The sequence below is a fragment of the Trichoderma virens genome (assembly GCF_000170995.1).
Source record: "Trichoderma virens Gv29-8 chromosome Unknown TRIVIscaffold_79, whole genome shotgun sequence".
Taxonomy (NCBI): Eukaryota; Fungi; Ascomycota; class Sordariomycetes; order Hypocreales; family Hypocreaceae; genus Trichoderma; species Trichoderma virens.
In genome coordinates, this window is record NW_014013670.1 from 327,017 (window position 1) to 344,526 (window position 17,510).

General features: G+C 53.5%; 6 protein-coding genes across 6 annotated transcripts; 2 read left to right on the plus strand and 4 right to left on the minus strand.

The window, feature by feature from the left end:
* Positions 1-1,316: 1,316 nt before the first annotated feature.
* On the plus strand, positions 1,317-2,906 carry TRIVIDRAFT_192770 (uncharacterized protein; the record flags this gene model as incomplete). Its single annotated transcript, XM_014099263.1, has 3 exons — positions 1,317-1,439; positions 1,621-1,980; positions 2,091-2,906. 3 exons carry the CDS (start codon positions 1,317-1,319, stop codon positions 2,904-2,906), a joined length of 1,299 nt encoding a protein of 432 aa, XP_013954738.1.
* Positions 2,907-3,179: 273 nt separating this feature from the next.
* On the minus strand, positions 3,180-5,297 carry TRIVIDRAFT_48998 (uncharacterized protein; the record flags this gene model as incomplete). Its single annotated transcript, XM_014099264.1, has 4 exons — positions 3,180-3,526; positions 3,592-4,578; positions 4,637-5,159; positions 5,235-5,297. 4 exons carry the CDS (start codon positions 5,295-5,297, stop codon positions 3,180-3,182), a joined length of 1,920 nt encoding a protein of 639 aa, XP_013954739.1.
* Positions 5,298-6,038: 741 nt separating this feature from the next.
* On the minus strand, positions 6,039-6,620 carry TRIVIDRAFT_90246 (uncharacterized protein; the record flags this gene model as incomplete). The annotated part of the gene is made up of 4 exons (XM_014099265.1): positions 6,039-6,117; positions 6,184-6,220; positions 6,274-6,366; positions 6,429-6,620. 4 exons carry the CDS (start codon positions 6,549-6,551, stop codon positions 6,077-6,079), a joined length of 294 nt encoding a protein of 97 aa, XP_013954740.1.
* A 539-nt stretch (positions 6,621-7,159) lies between these two features.
* On the plus strand, positions 7,160-9,040 carry TRIVIDRAFT_223862 (uncharacterized protein; the record flags this gene model as incomplete). Its single annotated transcript, XM_014099266.1, has 1 exon — positions 7,160-9,040. One exon carries the CDS (start codon positions 7,160-7,162, stop codon positions 9,038-9,040), a length of 1,881 nt encoding a protein of 626 aa, XP_013954741.1.
* A 361-nt stretch (positions 9,041-9,401) lies between these two features.
* TRIVIDRAFT_209638 (uncharacterized protein) lies at positions 9,402-12,942 on the minus strand (the record flags this gene model as incomplete). Its single annotated transcript, XM_014099267.1, has 4 exons — positions 9,402-11,031; positions 11,109-11,701; positions 12,195-12,438; positions 12,874-12,942. 4 exons carry the CDS (start codon positions 12,940-12,942, stop codon positions 9,613-9,615), a joined length of 2,325 nt encoding a protein of 774 aa, XP_013954742.1.
* Positions 12,943-13,916: 974 nt separating this feature from the next.
* On the minus strand, positions 13,917-17,084 carry TRIVIDRAFT_181009 (uncharacterized protein; the record flags this gene model as incomplete). Its single annotated transcript, XM_014099268.1, has 2 exons — positions 13,917-16,854; positions 16,905-17,084. 2 exons carry the CDS (start codon positions 17,082-17,084, stop codon positions 14,287-14,289), a joined length of 2,748 nt encoding a protein of 915 aa, XP_013954743.1.
* Between the last annotated feature and the right edge of the window lie 426 nt (positions 17,085-17,510).

Here is a 17,510-nt window from a genome sequence, read left to right on the forward strand (position 1 = left end):
TCGCCTTGGCAACGTTTCTTGGGGAGATTTCTGCAGCAATTAATTAAAAGGAAAAAAAAGAGCCAAGAAAATAGAAACGGGAAAATGAAACTCCAAAGCCGTCCAGCGCAAAACATAAGATTCTCCCACGTAAACCCCCCAAACAAGCCAAAGTGGGCAAAAAGCACCTCAACCCATCCAAGCCGGGAAACTCATCGTCTCCAACGACGCAATCATGCGCCATTATTGATCACGAAGAAAAAAAAAAAGGCCCGGCCGTGTTCCGCTGCCTTCTGACTCTGGCCTCTTCTCTTCTCCGGTTTAGCACCCCCAAACTTACTCGAGTCCCAGACCGAGGTGGCAAGGGTGTCTCGAGTCGTTTAGTGGAGCAAATGGCAATCCCGTTCCCCTTCTCGCGTGTCCTGTTTCTCTCTCAATCGCTTTTTTTTTTTTTCTCTCGCGATTCGCGTCGTCGCCAAAATACGGAATCTGGCTTAGCGCTCCTCGCTGACGGCGAATCAAGCACCGGACCTCCGTGGCACACTGTCAAATCACATTTACCGGCGGCAAGAGAGTGATGGATGCCTGTTGGTGGTGCTGCGTCATACGGCGAGTACGAGATTCCAAGTTCAGCTGCAAAAAGATGCACGATGGCGTGATGTTGGAAGATGATTCCAGTCCATTTGTGGCGACTTGGTGAGAGCACCCAACTGCTCGATTTCGATGCGTGAGACGGCAAACTGCGCTGCCCGTAGATGCTTTGCGTGCCCAGATAGTAGAGCAAGCCTATCATGATCAATCAATACCGATGCTTAGACTAGGTGGTCCATTTAGTCGTTTATACAGGTGTTACTCATAGTATTGCTTGAGCAGGCGCATGTAGTAGTATATTGGAAATGGCTGAGAGCTGTTGTAAGCACATGGCATCTCGAGCCTACCCGGGAGCCAAAGTTCATCATATTGGGCTTCACGTTACATTGACCTCATCTCACCGCAACTACAGCTCAGTTCACGTCAACCCTCTTGTCTCACAAAGCACACCTCGTACAGTCATCTACACGCCCATCTGAGCCGCATGTCTCATTTCTCATTACCCAAGACATCTCAGTCTCACATCCCAAAATACGACCTCGTCCTGCACCCAAATTAAGCATAACATAACATCACAGTAGCCATATGCAACGTCACCCAAAAGAAATCCCATAGTTCCCCCCCCCAGCTCCATCGAATAGCGCCGCACCAGCTGCAAGTCCACCAACATATCCCGCCCGAATACTCGTACACAGACAAGCCCGCATCCTATTACCCGGGCCGATCCGGTCCCTGGGCCTGGCCTCATGTCTCATCCATCCGCCGTGGCCGGCCAAGTCGCCACCAAGGACGACACGACAGTCCGCAAGCGCAAGACTCATCGAAAGTCTCGCCTGGGCTGCGGCAACTGCAAGATTCGCGGCGTCAAGGTAAACCAACTATGCTCAACTATGCTCCTCTCTCTGTCTTCCCATCGTGGTCCTTCTATCCTCTTATAGCTACAGGTACCTTAGCTATATCCACATAATACACGTACTACCCATCTGCAATAGCACACAAAGCTTCATATATCGTACCCAAAATCTATGACTTACACGCCTCAAACCACAGTGCGATGAATCCAAACCCACCTGTCGCCGCTGCCACATATCAGGTTTCACATGCAACTATTCCCGCACCATCCCAACACTCCAGCTCTCCCACTCAAGCATCCTGAGACTTGATTTCTCTCGCAGCCAAACCCCAGTTGTCGATGTTCTTCCCACGGATAGCATCTTCTGGGAAGCTTCTCTTCAGCCTGCTCTGCGGATTCCGATAGTCTTGCCTCTGCAGGGCAGGCTGGGTGAATACACTCTACGACCGGGTGATTATGCTGTTCTGCATCGCTTCCAGACGAGGACGGCTGCATCATTGGGAACCGTCAGCTCGAGGAAATGGTATCTCGATGTTGTAGCTGGCCTCGCAAAAGAGGCAAGTCTTTTCTCTCTATCCATTTCCTCCCACCATTGCTCTATACATCGTAGAGTGTATCTACAGACAGACTTATACAGCCTCGAGTCTAACCAACTTCAACTCTATAGCACCCCTTTCTCTTCCACTACTTCCTCGCTCTCTCTCTCCTCCACGACATTCACCTCTCACCAAACCCTCTCCCCTCATCCCACGATGCCTCCCTCGCCTTCCACTGGTATCAAGGCACCGCCATCCTATCCCACTTCCTCTCCCTCCCCTCCCCCTCGACGACTCTCTCCTCTTCCCACCGCGACGCCCTCTGGATCTGTGCCTCCATCCTCGGCGCCGCCTCCTTCGCCTCCATCCGCACTCAAGATCCCTCCGCCGCATGGCCTCTCGCAGACCCAAACCCGGCTACCGACCTCGACTGGCTCAAGATGGGCCACGGCAAGCGCGCCGTCTGGGCAATCACCGACCCGAATCGTCCCGAAAGTGTCTTCCACAGACTCCTCGAACACACTCCCATGCAACACCCCTTCGATACCTCCATCATCGCGCCAGATTCGCTCCCTCCGCTGTTCTACAAGGTCTTCAACCTCTCCGAGACCTCCTCTCCAGAAACAAACCCCTACCATGGTGCTTCCGCCATCCTCTCCACCCTCTGGAACCAGCCGATCAACGACCATAACGTCATCCTCTTCCTCAGCTTCATCACCCAAATCGACCCCTGCTATAGATCTCTCATCGAGGAGAAGGATACTCGTGCGCTGCTTCTCCTCCTATATTGGCACTCCATTGTGGTGCCACAAGATCGGTGGTGGCTACGACGACGCTGTATAGTCGAAGCCAAGGCCATTATAATGTATCTTGAGAGATATTGTGCGGATGACAGCCATATCTTGGAGCTGTTGCAAGTGCCAAAGGCAACACTGACCAAAGTGTAATAGTAGAAGTACTGGTAGCTGAAAAACAACGACAGAGATGACGATCAAGGTGATGTATAATGAAATACGGGGGTTAGCAGAGACCCTCGCAGATAACTATCAAGTAATATAACAATACTACTTAGTGACAATATAAAATACATTGTTCTATCGCTTTGTGGAAAAGAGGAAAGAAAGGAAAACTACATCAAAAGCATAAGCATAGTGGCTGTATGCATCAAATCCAAAACGCTGTGATCCAACCTTTCATTCAGTCAATCGATTCGTTCACGACTATGTCCCACTCGCTACTTCATTCATCGCTATAGGAAGAGATTGCTTCTCTGGTTCAGCTACCTTGCCACCATCATCCGGGGGGCTCATTAGTGGGTGCTCCGGATCATACCCTACGGATTTGACAATACCTAGGCCTCTCGTACGACCTTCTCGGAAGAGCAGCCGATCTCCAGGAGCGATATACTCGGGACGCTGGACAAAGCGGAACGCAACATTGGCACGATCGCCCGTACGTATCAGCTCGCGGTCAATGTCGATGATGGCACACGTCTGCGACACGGCGCCAACATGCAGCATGGCCTGATACCGCTTCTTGATTGTGGTCGCGTGAGACAAGATGAGAACTGCGTTGGTCAGCCTTCCGCCATAGGACACCTCAAAGCCCGTTGTATATTCTGCCATGACTCACCTTCTGCAACGAATTCGCGAAACACCTTTGGACCGGCTTGTCCTTCCTCCTTGTGAAGCATCACCATCCCCTTCCGGACGTCACGTCGCTTCATCTTTTTGAGCGCAAACGAGGCAGATTGCCCTGCCTCGGCCACCTGCACGCGTATTCTCTTGCGTTCAATGGAACGCACCGCTGTGGGGGTAAAATGCCCTAGAGAGTCCGGCCCTATGAGGACATTGTCACCTTCATGAACCATACCGGATTTGACGATACCAGAGACTACTGTCCCTGTGAATGGCACCGAGAATGTGTCGTTAACCTGAAACTCGAATGGCGCATCCGAATGGTAGTGGCCGTGGTGTGGCAGCATGTTTAAAAAGGTCCGTACAAGATCGAGATTCTCGCCAGTGACGTTGGATACCTGAAAGACGGGACATATCCTCTTGCTCACGAACTGGGTCGCCGTGTTGATACACTCTTCACGGTTTGTGATGAAGGTGGGCATCTTTCTCGCCCCGGGGCTTTTCATAATCTTGTTGACCTGGCTGATGGTCTCCTTGAGGATGTTGGGCGGGCAAATGTCAATCTTGGTGATGATGACCATGACCGGCACATTAAGTGCAAGCGCAATTCCTAGATGCTCTTTGCTCATGCCGACCAATCCGTTGTTGGCCGCAACCATGAGAAGGCAAAAGTCGGGGCTGCTGGACAGCAGGCCGAACACGGTCGTTCGCAGATACTTTTCGTGTCCTGCAAGATCGCTGAACGTGATGACCTTGGCGCTGTGCTTTCCAATATCTTCCCAGGACAGCTTTCGGCCGGGGGTGTCCGAGGTGACAACTTGGCCCAGGCTATCAAACCCCATGATTTCCATGCCCACGGAGCTTGTACGCCCAGACTCCATTTCATGCTTGTGACGGAAGAGATTCACACGTGCTTTCCCTCGGCCATCGTCAAGATCATTCTTCACTAGGACGCCCAGTAGCGAACTCTTTCCGGCATCAACTGTTGGCGATCTGCCTTTAGCACCTCGTTCCGACCCAAGGCAGGACGGGAAGCTTACCGTTGCCAACGACGGCTATCCGAGTCTCAATGACGTCTTCTATCTTGTCCGGTATCCTCCGGATGAGAATCTTTCCGCTACAGCTCTTGTCCTTTGTCGGATTGGTGGCCGTGCTTTCGGCCTCTTCTTTGCCGCCCACATTGGTCGTCAGGAGAAGCTGGCAGTCTGCGCGCACCTTTTTCGCAGCCTCTACCAGTCTCGGATATGCAATGTTCCACTCGTCCAGCGTCAGCTGCATGGATTCGCCGCTGTTCTCGAAGCCAAGGTCAAAGACCGTCTCCCCAGCGCCTTCTTCTATCCGCTCGACGATGACGTCCCCAAGCTTCCGCAACGTGTCATCGTCCGACCCGAGGACGAGATCTCTCAGCTTTATCCGCGGCGCAGAGTCTACTAGGTTGAGGCTGTCTAGGAGCTCGTCTAGCTCCGCATCGTGCTCTGCCGAGTCGGGAGCGGGCTTCTTCGTCGAGGCTGGATACCGGAGGTTCTGCTGCTGCTCTACGTATTCCGCAAAGTCGCTGAGGGCCTGCGCAAGGTCGCATTAGTTTCCAATCATGCCCAGACCCAGATCTTCTGAGTAGCTACTGGACGGATAGCATACCGACTCGCCCTTGCGCTTGTCATGCTCGTGGCTCTTTGCCGCCTTGGCCGCCTTTGTCGCCATTATGCCGTGACAGTGTGCACCACACAGACCCGAATTACAATAGACCTGATAGCTGGAGGACCCTGGAGGGAAACGACACTGGGAAGCATGTTATATAGACGCGCATAAGATAAGAGCTATGACTCTTCGGCCTGACTAGTAAGGTTTAGCAGTTAGTCACGGCAAAAGGAGTCACTGTTGGAGCTGAGCCTCAGCCAAGCCAGGAGCAGCCTCAAGAGAGAGAGGTGCTATCGATAAGACAAGCTTTCTTGCTTTCGTACAGAAATGTGGGGCGATGACACGACTCGATCTTGGTCTGCGATTAGAGCATACCACCAGTAATTACATATCAGATTTGACTGCCAATGCAAGACGACCCTGTTTGTCCATGCATGGAGAGCAGAACCAAAGATGCGTGTGCATTGGTGTCTCCTTCAAAGAGCAACATGTTGAGTTGCTCTGCGAGGAGAGGGGGAAATGGACACAGCACAATGATTCGTCTCCATCCATTCCTGCTTCCAACATGGTCATAGACCTTGACCACTCGTCCACCCGTGGGCAACAATATCCAACGATATCGGCTTGGTCCATATCCAGAACGAGAGTCGTTGATGCACATGAGTCGATGTCATTGGTCGGGGCAATCTGTAGCCTCGGTCATCGTGTCACTTCCCTAATTGCCTGCCCATGGTATGGCGAGAGACCTGGGGCACGTTATGTGGTTCTTCGCATCGTATGGATCGGTGGGGTTTGTCTCAGTTTCTCATTGGTATCATTGTTGTAATTGCTGCTGTCTATTTCTAGAAAGGAACCTGGGGAGAGATCAAAACGACGCTATCGCCTACGAGCCTGTTAGCCAACAAACAACCCCTTCCTTCACCACGCCGGCGGGATGGAAGAAACTGACCTCTCACAAACAACATTTCTGATTTCCTGCTAATTGTCTTGCCACCTGTTAGAGCCGTATGCTGCTGCTTGTGGACTCTTCTCTCCTTACCTTGACCTCGTCGCCCTCTTCCTCGTCGTCGTCAACGGCGTAGATTGTCTCCTCCACATCGCCCAGCACAAGGTTGCAGTGGCTGTCGTAGGCCTGTGGCAAATCAGTCAGCATCTATCCAGTTCTAGGACCGACAATGCAATGAACCCGCATACATGGAGCTTGCCCTTGAGCTCTCGGTCACCACGCAGCTTGACGAAAACCACTTCGTTGAGCAGCAGCCGCACAAGATCGAGCGGCTCAGCCACGTGGCTGGATTCCTCCCCAACATCCGCCATGTTTGTGTTTCGGTAGTCGCTTCTGTGTGCCTGAGCCGGGAAAAAAAAGACTGCGTTTGTCGAATGCTTTGAGCTCCCGTGATGCTGGTAGCTTTGAGATGGCCTCGTCAAAAAAGCTAGCCTTGCCCCTCCATGGCGTGGGAAATCTTCGGCGGGCGCATCGACAACAATGCATATCATTGTATGCAAGTATCGGGGTGCTGCCCCATATGGCTTCAAAGCTTCTCAGACCCGCGGCCCCATGTGAAGCCACTTTTACCCCAGATTCCCTAGAGTATCGCGCCAGTATTACTAGCCAATCGCTCGGACAAGGTCAATCGCATTCTCCTCACTCTGTGTGGCCTTCTCAATGGTCGCAAAGTAGCATCATGACGCCCAGACGACTTGTCTGGCCCGGACGCCGCCTCGGACTGGCAACACTGAAAAACCAGCGCCATGATGCTTCCTCACTTTTACCGTTGAGATGTGGGCAACAAACCACTGGCCGGCGCTGTCTAGCGTCTCACACAGCTTCGTCTCACACGCAGAGCCATTTGTTTTCAGAGCTGATGCCCCCCATCGTTAGGCCCGAGTTGGGGATCCTCCTCGAGTCCATCAGGAAGCGCAACATGTCACGAATCAGCTGGGAGTTCACTGCCTGGACCGACATTCTAAGCGATGTCAACCTGCCATATCACGAGGCTGCAGTTCGAGAAGCCCGAGAGCTTCCCGTATCAACGTTTTCCGAGATTTTGCGCAGCATTGACCCGCTAATGTCTCCGGAGACTGATATCGCACACGGACTCAACCTCACCCAGGCACATGCGCAGTTCACCTATCCCGGCATGCTACTGAACCAGTTTGGCGTGCGCAAAGTTCACCATGGCGTTCTTCAGGGCGTTCGAACCTTGCTTGAGATCCGCAGTCAAGCCCCATCGACTCACAGCCCGACGGCCGCAGATTTCGAGGTAGCCATGAGATGTGCCGGTGCAGCGGTAGACCACCAGCAGGCCAAGGCATTCTGGGCCGCCATGGCAGCTCAAGGCTTGCAGGACTCTCGAACGTCCAAGTCATGGTCCGACTTTATCAAGGCTCGTTTCATGGTAGAGCCCGTCTACTATCAATTCGACCGCTCCAGAGTTGCTTTCCTTGCGCGCGACCTGTACAGCAACCACAATCCGATGCCCGTGTCGAAGCTTGAACGCCTGGACAACATCAGATTCAGCGTCAATGCCCTAAAGAGGGAGCCGTGGAACCGCAGACCCGATCAGCTAGACGAAGACTTGCGGCGCCTCCTCCGCCGTCGTGCGGGCTACACAAGCTACAAGAACCACTGGATACGAAACCTCTACTACGGCCACGAGATGGATGAAGAATTGCTGTGCACTTCCATGGTTGCCTTTGCCAGATCCAGCTCGCTCTACTCCATCAAAAAGATGATCTTGGAGAGCTACTACGGCATCGTCATCACCAATACCGATCAAGGCATTCAAGTCTCTGGAGGCCGCGACTTCGCCCACAACTCCCCCCTGAAGCCAACCTCCCGCCTCTTGCAAGCCATCGTCGAGGCCTTTGGATCAATGTCGCACATTGTCCTCGGCACCAAGCTGCTGGACTTTGTCTCCCGCCGCTACGACATCCCCATCCCGCACGAGACGTGGTCCAGCCTCCTCAACTGGACCTACGTCTCGGCCTCCAAGCCCTTCAAGCGCACTCGCGACATCCACACCGGCAGCCTGTCCACGGCCAGCTCCGCCGCCGACGTCCGCCACATCTGGGACGTCATGACCGCGGAGCCGTACAATATCATCCCGACGCTGGCTGACCTCGACATCTACGTCAAAACGCTCATCAACCAGCGCTCCTTCGGCCAGGCCATCAGCGCCATCCGCACCCACGCAATCCCCCTCTATAACTCCCTCTGCAACACCCATCAAACCGCCCTCGCCGACGAAGTCCTCCAGCTAGACGCCCTCTACTCCATCTCCACCGCCCACGCCTCCTCCCTCACCTCCCGGGCCACCTTCCGCCGCCGCCAGGCCCAGCTCCTCAAAGACCACGCCCACCACCTCATCTCCTCGTGGTTCGCCCGCCTCCTCAAGTCCGCCTCCGCCACAAAGGCCCGCGAGGGATCCCTCATGCGCACCCGCATCCCCGACCTCCTCCTCGAATTCCCCGACTTCTTCCACCACGAGATCCGCTACCGCACCGCCCAGGGCCACGTTGTCCTGCGCCGGCCCGACGCCGACGTCGCCCGCCGCTTCGACTGGGACGCCGGCACCTGGCGCCGCACTCTTCCGCAGAAGAAGGCGGGCATCTATGCGCGAGACTTTGAGGGCGCAAGCGACCCAGAATTTCCCTGGCCACAGGCTGATAGCATCAAGGTGCTGGAGTGGAAGAGGGTGCCGAGAAAGAGATCTGAGTTGGCTCGTCGACCACCAGGCGAGGCGGCGAGGGAATCGAGAGCGAAAGAATGGTGGGATGCTCTAGAAGAAGAACTGATGCTGTAGACTCTTTTTCTTCCATGCTTCTTTAGAATACATGTATAGTACCTAGGTATATAAAGGGGTTGATAGATGGATACTTTTGTCTATAGAAGAACATCTACATAGAACCAGAAAAAAAAATAGTTAAACCCAATATCAGTATTCAAGCGATGCTAAATCTCAAATGCACATCTCACAAAAGAGCTCATGAACCGCCTTATACAATATAGATGCTAGTCATGATTCATAAGCCATTCAATCTATCTATCCCAATAGCCAAAAACATATAAGCAATATGTACAAGATGCAGCCGACCCAGGGTATTTACCGCATGCCTCCCTCTCTCCATCTCGAATAGCCGCCTTGAAAGAATGCAGAAGCGAATCGACGCATTAAAGCATTGTTGTAGCTCGCAAATAAACCCAATAGTTTGCAGTACTAACCGGTGTAATGGTAAAATATCCCAACCTTGAATGCCAGCCGTATCCAAAAGATGTACAAAGAAAAAGTAGAGTAAAGTTAAAAGAATGAGCCCCTTTAATAACACTGGGGGAAATAAACGCAAGATGTTTGCAAAATGTCAACATGTCACATCATCAACCTCCCATGGCAGCCTCAGCCAAAACTCCCAGCAAGCTGGCAGCAGCACCACCGATGCCTACCATACCGAGCGCCTCGCCTAATGGTTGCCTCCTGGCAGGTCTCTCCCGTCTCCGATCATCACGGCGATCGCGGTCGTTGTGGTGCGATCGGTAATTATCGTGTCTATCTCGGTCTCGGTCTCGGCGATATTTGTCGTCATAGGACGGATCACTGTCTCGCCTTCTCTTGTCTCTGTCTTCGCGACGTCTAGGATGATCATCTCTATCTCTATCGTCGCGGTCTCGAGGCTTCCTGGAAGAATTGGAATCTCGACCCTCGCGGTTGTCCTTTTCTGGTCGAGCTTCAACCTCGTGGGGCTCAGGGTCGAAGCGCACATGGTTGGTGTTTTTGTTCTTCAAGATGGGCTTCGGCATCACGGGATTGGTTGGGGATGATGCCTTGCCTTTTTCTGGCGGGTTCACAATGATGGGATAGCCCTTGGTAGTCTTTCCGTCAGAAGCTTTGTCATCGTCTGCGTCAGACATGTCGCTCCGGCGCTCCGAATCTTTGTCGTCCTCGACGCTCCCATCTCGACTACTCTCCGATCCCGTTCGTTCGGGTCTATTCATATTATAAGCATGCTGTTTGCTGACTGGAGGCACACCTGGCCGAGCTGCGCGACACTCCGCGCTCAAACGGGCATATTGGGTAACTTGGTCGAGGGATAGGTGGCCAAGGATGGCGACGTAGCCCGGTCGAGCTTCGTACCGTACGCCGGCACGATGAAGAGCCTCAGGGCTGACGACAGTACGGTTGATCTTGGTCCATTCCGCATGCATAGGAATCTCCCGCCCATAGCTATCCGGGGCCAACCGAAGCACCGACGTGCCCCCATATGCTGGTGGAGCACTAGAACCGTACACGTGAGGCGCTGCTCCGTCTACACTAAGTTGCTTCGCTGGGGGAATTGGCTGAGGGGGTGTAGACGTTGGTAGCCTTATCTCGGGTATTGGCAAAGCCCCAGACATGATGGGCTGGAACGATGGAGCATCAGACTGTGTGGGAGAGCTGCTTAGATGGAGGCTAGCCATGTCCGAGCTGAGTGAGTCCATTAGTAGTAGATCTCGTGTGGAGATGAATGTAAAGGAATCGCCAATATTGCCGCCATTCTCGCCTGAAGCCCAGGCACGGGGGTCGTACGACAGCTCCTGGGCCAGAGACGGAAAAGGAGGCTGGTCCGGCATGAGTCGCTCAGTCTTCATGCTAGCAGGTGCCTTTTGATAGTCGACGGGCGGAAAGGTCATATGGCGAGCATGCATGGGCGTAGGCGCGGAGTTGCCATCAAGCTCAAGGAGTCCTCTGACGGTAGGTGGGACGCCGTCCTTCATAGATGGCACAGATTCGATCTCTTGAATGTAGGCGCGTAGGACATCCTGCCTTGTGTCAGCTTCAGTCGTATTTGTGCCACTGGATTCCACAACTGGGGTCGAGTGGGTGCAAGGAGACATACCTCATGCTCATCCAGCACCTTGGATGAGAATCCCTCCTTGACAAGCTCAGCCTTGAACTTCTTCCACAGTTTGTCTTCGCCATTATTGGTCTTGTTGCTGTCACGACGAAAGAGTCTACGTCCAATAGCATCCACCTTGTCCTTGATGGTCTCCAGGCTAGGCCCGCGGCGGCGGCTGCTTGGCGGAGTGTCACTCGACTGCACCAGGTCCAAAAAGGCATCAATGACAGTCTTTTGGTGGACCAGCTTGGTTTGCACAGCGTTGATGCCCTCAGCAGCGCCATCAGCGTAGGGCCCTCCGCCCCTGCTGTTCAGGTCCAACACGAGCTCGAGCTGCTTGAGCGTTATCTGGGAGTCCTCGACAATGGAGCCTAGCTGCTTGGAGTAGGGAGAAGAGTCTGAGGAGTTGAGGCGCGAGTCCGGATCGGCAGCCTCTATGCGGAGGTCTCGCAGAGCATGGTGGAGGTCGCGGACGGCTTCAGCGGCATTGCCAGATAGAGACGGGACAGTTGACTGAGCGGTGCGCACGTAAAGGGTCCTGGCAAAGGCGTCGATGGCGTCGATGTGCTGAACAACGGAGGTACCGCTCATAGCTACCATACGATGGTCAAGGGGAAACTTGGTGAGAAGATGCGATGAGATTGTGAGACTGATGCTGGCTTTGCGAGTCAAACGTTGGGAAGCAGGTCGTTGAAACAACAGGCTGCTTGTGCTTCTTTGGGAGAAAATCAAGATGACGTTAGGCCGCAGTAAACAATAGCCGCAGCCTTATAATAGGCAATGACAGAGGTCGTCTGTCGCGTGTCCTCGTGATAGGCGCCGCTTCTTGGCTGGCTGATGCGGATCTGCTGGTTGGTCAGCAGCGAAGGTTGTTGTGGGCTGAGATGGCGCAGCATGCGCTTCCGGATCGAGGCTCGTATAATCGATATCTCCGATGAAAAAAAGAGGTTTGACGTGACAGATGATGTAGAGATGGTGAAAGAGGGAAGAGTTGGAAAAGAGATGGAGGCGAGAGGGAGGGAGGCGAGAGAGAGAGGCAGGAGCCCATTATCAATGACTCTTCTAGGTGCCTATCAGTATACCTACATATAATCAGCAGCATCAACACCCCCTCTTCTTCTTCTTCCTCCTCGCCATCACAAGCAACGCTCAAATCACCACCTGCAACCGCGTCGATCCAGCCCCGGCCGCAGACTCGCACACGCGCCTCAAACACCATCAGCAGCGCCCAGAGTTCGAGACACAGGCGCACATGTGGCTTCAACCACGGGCTGTGACGTCGTCCACCAGCCCCGCCATCTGGGGGGAACCAGAGGGTGGCCACAGCGGCCTACAGGGGTCTCGGTCTAGCGTCTTAGCGTCTTAGGGCGCTGGAGGGATGGAGGGTTGGAGCTGGAGGGATTGGCCGCCATCCCCGACCCCCGTCGACGCCAGCCATGATTTGCATGTGCTCCAAGTCTTGGGTTCCAACCAATGTTCTGTGCACGCTCTTGACGCTCTTGACGCACGGCTGGGCTCTTGGGCTGGCGATGGAAGCCCCCGAAGGAGCCCTAGAAAGAGCCCTAGAAGCTCTAGCAGCCAGTTGGTACCGGTACCTACCGCGAGTGGCTTGAGCGCTGGAACTGGAAAGCTGCATGTGCGGTGCCAGCGATTGTCGGGTTCCAACAAAGAGCCTTGGGAGAAGCCTGACGCAACAGCTGGCAATCATTTGAACCTTCAGGTTACGTCAAGATGAGCATCCGCCTCTGCTCTGTCAGGTACGTACCTCCTGGGGAGTCATCACATCAACACCAGCCAAAAGACATCCGCCTCTCCTGTCATCCAATATTTCCATTCTTCCGGGCTTCTTCTCTTTCCCATCGCCGCTCTAATTTTAACTCCGTGCATCTAACTAGGCATCTCCTTTTTTGCCACCTCGTGTCTCGTCTCGTCTCGCCCATGTCCGCCGCCAATTCGATACGGACTCGCAAATCTAAGCAACTAAGCTAATCTCACATTGACTCTGCTGCATGTCTCTCAGCGAGGCTGTGCTGCATGAAGCTTCTTCTTCGGAGCCCTCCGCTCTCCGCACAGATGCAGATGCATTCGTGGCAAAGCGAAACAGCTTCCGGGCAACGTGAAAACTGCCGCGCATTGGTTCGTTGGCTGCAACGTCTAATTATACGTGTACGGGTACCTGTATCATGAATGCAACCCTCCTGCAACAACCCGGTCTCGGTCCTCAATCGAGAAACGACATAAGAGACTGCGCCTTGGGCTAGATTCAGCCCTCTTTTCTCTCTAGCTATCTATCAGGGTTGAGATCATGTGCTGGCTTCTGGCATCAGAAACAGGCCGACTTCGCAACCAACTCTCAAATTTATCGGCTCTTCATCATAACACAGTGACAGTCTACCAACTCCTGCATGCCACTTGCAGCCCTGCTTTTCACCTCCTCCATACCAATCAGCCCCCCCCCTTCTCTCCCCCTGGCCTCCCATTTTCATGCATCTTTCATGCATCTTTCATGTTCAGCTGCTATCAGCTCCTCAAAGCTCCCCGTCTAGCCCCCAGAGTCTCGATGCATCCAGAGATAGAACAACTCAAGGCGAGCTTCACCTCTAACCCCCGCTTCATCAAGCTCCAACTACCCATGTCCCTGCATTCCAGTTCAGCCATGATAGGACAGATGTGCTGGCAACATGTCACACATGGCTGCCTTGCTCTACAGTCTTCAAGCGGTCATACCTTATCATGAGCGCCATGTGATGTTGATTCCCGTCGTCTCTCCAAACAACCGCATACAAACACCCGACGCATGCACCCGTGCAGGGAGGGAAAAATCCATTGTCTTGTTTCAATTACATACTATCTTCTTTCCTGCGCAACAATGGTATTATCCATCTAGCAAGCCCATCGGAAACCATCCCCTCCTCCTCCCAAATCCTTTCGGCCCCCTCCCCTTCACCGAGAATCCCACTCCCTCGTGGGATGCAAGGCATCCAGTTGCCTCACTTTTTTTTTTTTAGTTCCATTTTCTCCGATTGACTAGTTGCCCAACTCAGATACCGATTCCTCTTGAGCCGCACTAGTCAAGAATCCTTCCGTCCGTCTCCCCCCCTTCCTGGAGCATTCGCACAAATTTTAGGTGTTCCCCGAATCTTCTACTTTATGCCATGAAAGAACAAGCAAACGAGACTCAAATGGCTAGCTTCTCCAGTGAGTAAGCCTCCACCTTCTGGCTGATCAGGTGTCCCGTTTCTCGAATGCTTCGCTGCACCACTTCACCTCCCGACACCACCTTTTCTCTCGTAGGCAACAGCTTTGTCTTCAAACCAAGCGGCAGTAATCGAGACTCGCGGTTCTCCAAGTGGACAAGGATCGGCTTGTTCGGACCCCAATTCTGTCTAGTTGCGCTGCCCTTCTGGACAGCGTTTCCGAATCGCACAGTCTCTCCCAGGATGCCGTTCAAGAAGACGGCTTCTTCGATTCCCTCTAGTGCGGCAGTCACTTCGAGTCGCAGGGCAGTTAGGAAGTCGCTTGTCTCCGCCTTGTCTGCCCACGAAATGGCATCATTAAACAGCCACCCGCCAGCTCCCACCGCATCCAGGCATCGACCCAAGAGGTCGGCAATCAGAGCAATGACGCCGTCTGGAGGAGGCTCATTGCCTTCTGAATCAAAGCTAGTAGGATCAATGTACAGCGAAGTCCACGCTCCACGCAGCAACTCCACTCGTAGCAGATAGATGAGCGACATGATGTCGTCCGTCGACACCGTCGTTCGTAGTGCCTTGACCGTAGAAACTGCAGGCAGCCGCCACAGCTTGGTGAATGCCAGAGTCAATCCACGGGATCGGCTACTTGAGTCATCGCCGAGATAGTGCTCTGTGACTGCAATCTTTCGCTCCAAATCATCCAGGTCCATCTCAATGTCATCCTTGTTGCCGGTGCCGTTGCTATTGCTTTGATGCGGCTCATTTGTCAAGAGCTTGGTGGCCTCCAATTTCCCCTCGGGAATCAAGTCCATGCTAAGCATCAGAGCCCTGATGGCAAGCAAAAGTTCGACTTCGCCTAGCTTTGTTGCCTGCAGGTAGTTCAGAAGCAGGGTCAGGGAGAGATCGGCATCCGCAAGGCATCGAATCAAGTCGCCCGCTACGGTGCGGTTGTCTGACGCTTCGGGTGCTAGCTCATCCCTGAAGGCTGTTCGCAGGTTGGACAGGGTGAGGTGGCCGGCGACCACAAGGTACGTAGTCACATTGCTCTCAGGCAAGACGAGACGCAGCTCAGGCCGTGTAATGTCGTTGACCTCCTTGACGTCGACGGAAAATACCTGGGTAATGGCGTAAATAATCCATCTGCGGTCAACTGCGGGATATGATGCTCCTGATAGCCAGTCCCATTCTGGCAACTCCTGAGAGTCAGAGGCTTCTTGAGCCTTTGAGTTCTCTCCGTTCGTCGGGCCTGTGCCCTTTTTAGACACACCGAACTTGCCGCGCAGAATATCTTCCCATTTGCTCAGCTCGTTATTTGCGAGTAGCTTATCGGCCGCCTCCGTTTCGGTCTGGAATTGAGTGAGATAGTCATCCGAAAGAGTCCCTGGAACTAGCTTGGAAAATTCGGAAGACGCTTCGCATCTGACCCTCTTGGTTGGAATCTCAAGGCCCGTGCCTCGCCCAATCGAGTCAATCAAGAGGCCCTCCTTTCGCCGTTTCCCAGAGTTCTTTGGCGGCTCGACCTGAATTGTAACCAGGATATTCTCCACGAGGGCGACGACGAGGTCCTGGCTTCGCAGGTAGCTAATCAGTTGGCATGATCGAGGTGTCTCGCCTTCAGTTGGGACCTCAGCCCAGTCTAGCGTGGCCTTGGAGTGCACAGATCGATACTGGTAGTTGTACAGACCAATAGAGTTCAGCGAAGAGGCGAGAACAAATGGCTTGAACAGGCGGGCAAATGATTGGGCATTCTCTGCCTCGATGGAGGACTTGAGCTTGGGAACCGCTCCAGTCAGATCATAGACGCCGATGGCGCCTTCTTGGAGCTGAAGGAGAAGACCCGATTGCACATCCACCTGATAAGTAGGCTGCTCGGCGTTGCCCTGGCTAGTGATGGAGGTGATTGGCACGATGTCGAGGGGAACTAGGTGCTGGACATCTGCCGACGCTGATGAGTCGCCAGACACAGCTGCCAGAACGATTAAATGTCGACTCTCAACGTTTTGGCTGAAACTTTTGGAGATGATGACAACGAGCTCCAACTGAGAGTCAACAGGTTTTGGTAGCGCGCTGAAGACCTCTGGTCGGTTCTTGAATAGTCCTTCGTTGAACTCGGCAGCACTCCCTGAGAGGGCATATTCGACGTGAAAGTCGGAAACATTCGCAGCCACTAGGTCCTGAACCATTGACTTGGATGATGAAGACCAACGAATGGCCAGGGTCTCTCCAGACAAGCACACAACCTCTCCATCCTCACAGACGGCGATAATGTCCCCAATGTTTGCGGCTTCGTTCGATGGCGAAGAGCAAGTGAGATACTTGACCGCGGAGGTGCTCAAGACTTGGGATACGCTGTTCGATGTCGTCTTTCCGTCGCGGTGGGCTACGTCCTTGAAGAGAGTGATTTTGTGAGCCCCCGCATCAGTGGTTGCTATGAATGTGTATCGCAAGGCATCGCTGCTGTTGTTGCGACGGACTCTGACAGAGTAGGGAGGGCTGGTGAACGATTCCTGGGGCGGAATTGGGTATGAGGTGATCAATCTTGACGCGGGAACCTATGACATGATTAGCACATTTCCATTGGCAACTCAAACAATCCACATACGTCGTAGATGCTGGTTGTCTCTCCATCAACACCAACCACCAACTCCGTTCGCTTTCTCTTCTTCTGGCCGTCCCGCTGGCCATAGACTTCTCTGGCAACAATATTTCCCTTGGTGTGATCCAGCGGCTTTGGCAGCGTTGCCAGCACGTAGGGTTTGTGTATCCTGTATTCAGAAGCCATGGTGATTCCGCTGCTGGCTTGGAGGCTTCGAGTTTGCTGCTTAGTGTTTTGCGTCTCCAGCGATAGAAGCTATCTCGATAGATAAAAAAAAAAAAAGTTGGCGGCTTTGCAAAATTCCGTAGTGGGGCCGCTTAGGTAAGTGCTGTGGCGGGGCCGCGAGAGTGGCGCGAATCTACAAGATCCCTGTCACTGAGAAAGTGCACGCGTAAATGGAGGATGGACGCGTCCAAGGGCCCCAGAATCGACAACGCGAGGCTTTTGCACCAAATGCGGGCTCGACGATAGATTCTGGATATCGGTGAGGCTTGGAGGACCTTGATTTATGCATTTCGGGCATCGGTTCTTCTTGGGATAGTGGCATCCTTCTCTCATCCTCTACTCTTCCGCTGTGTTGCTATAGATATTGGCACTCTTCTAACCCGCAAC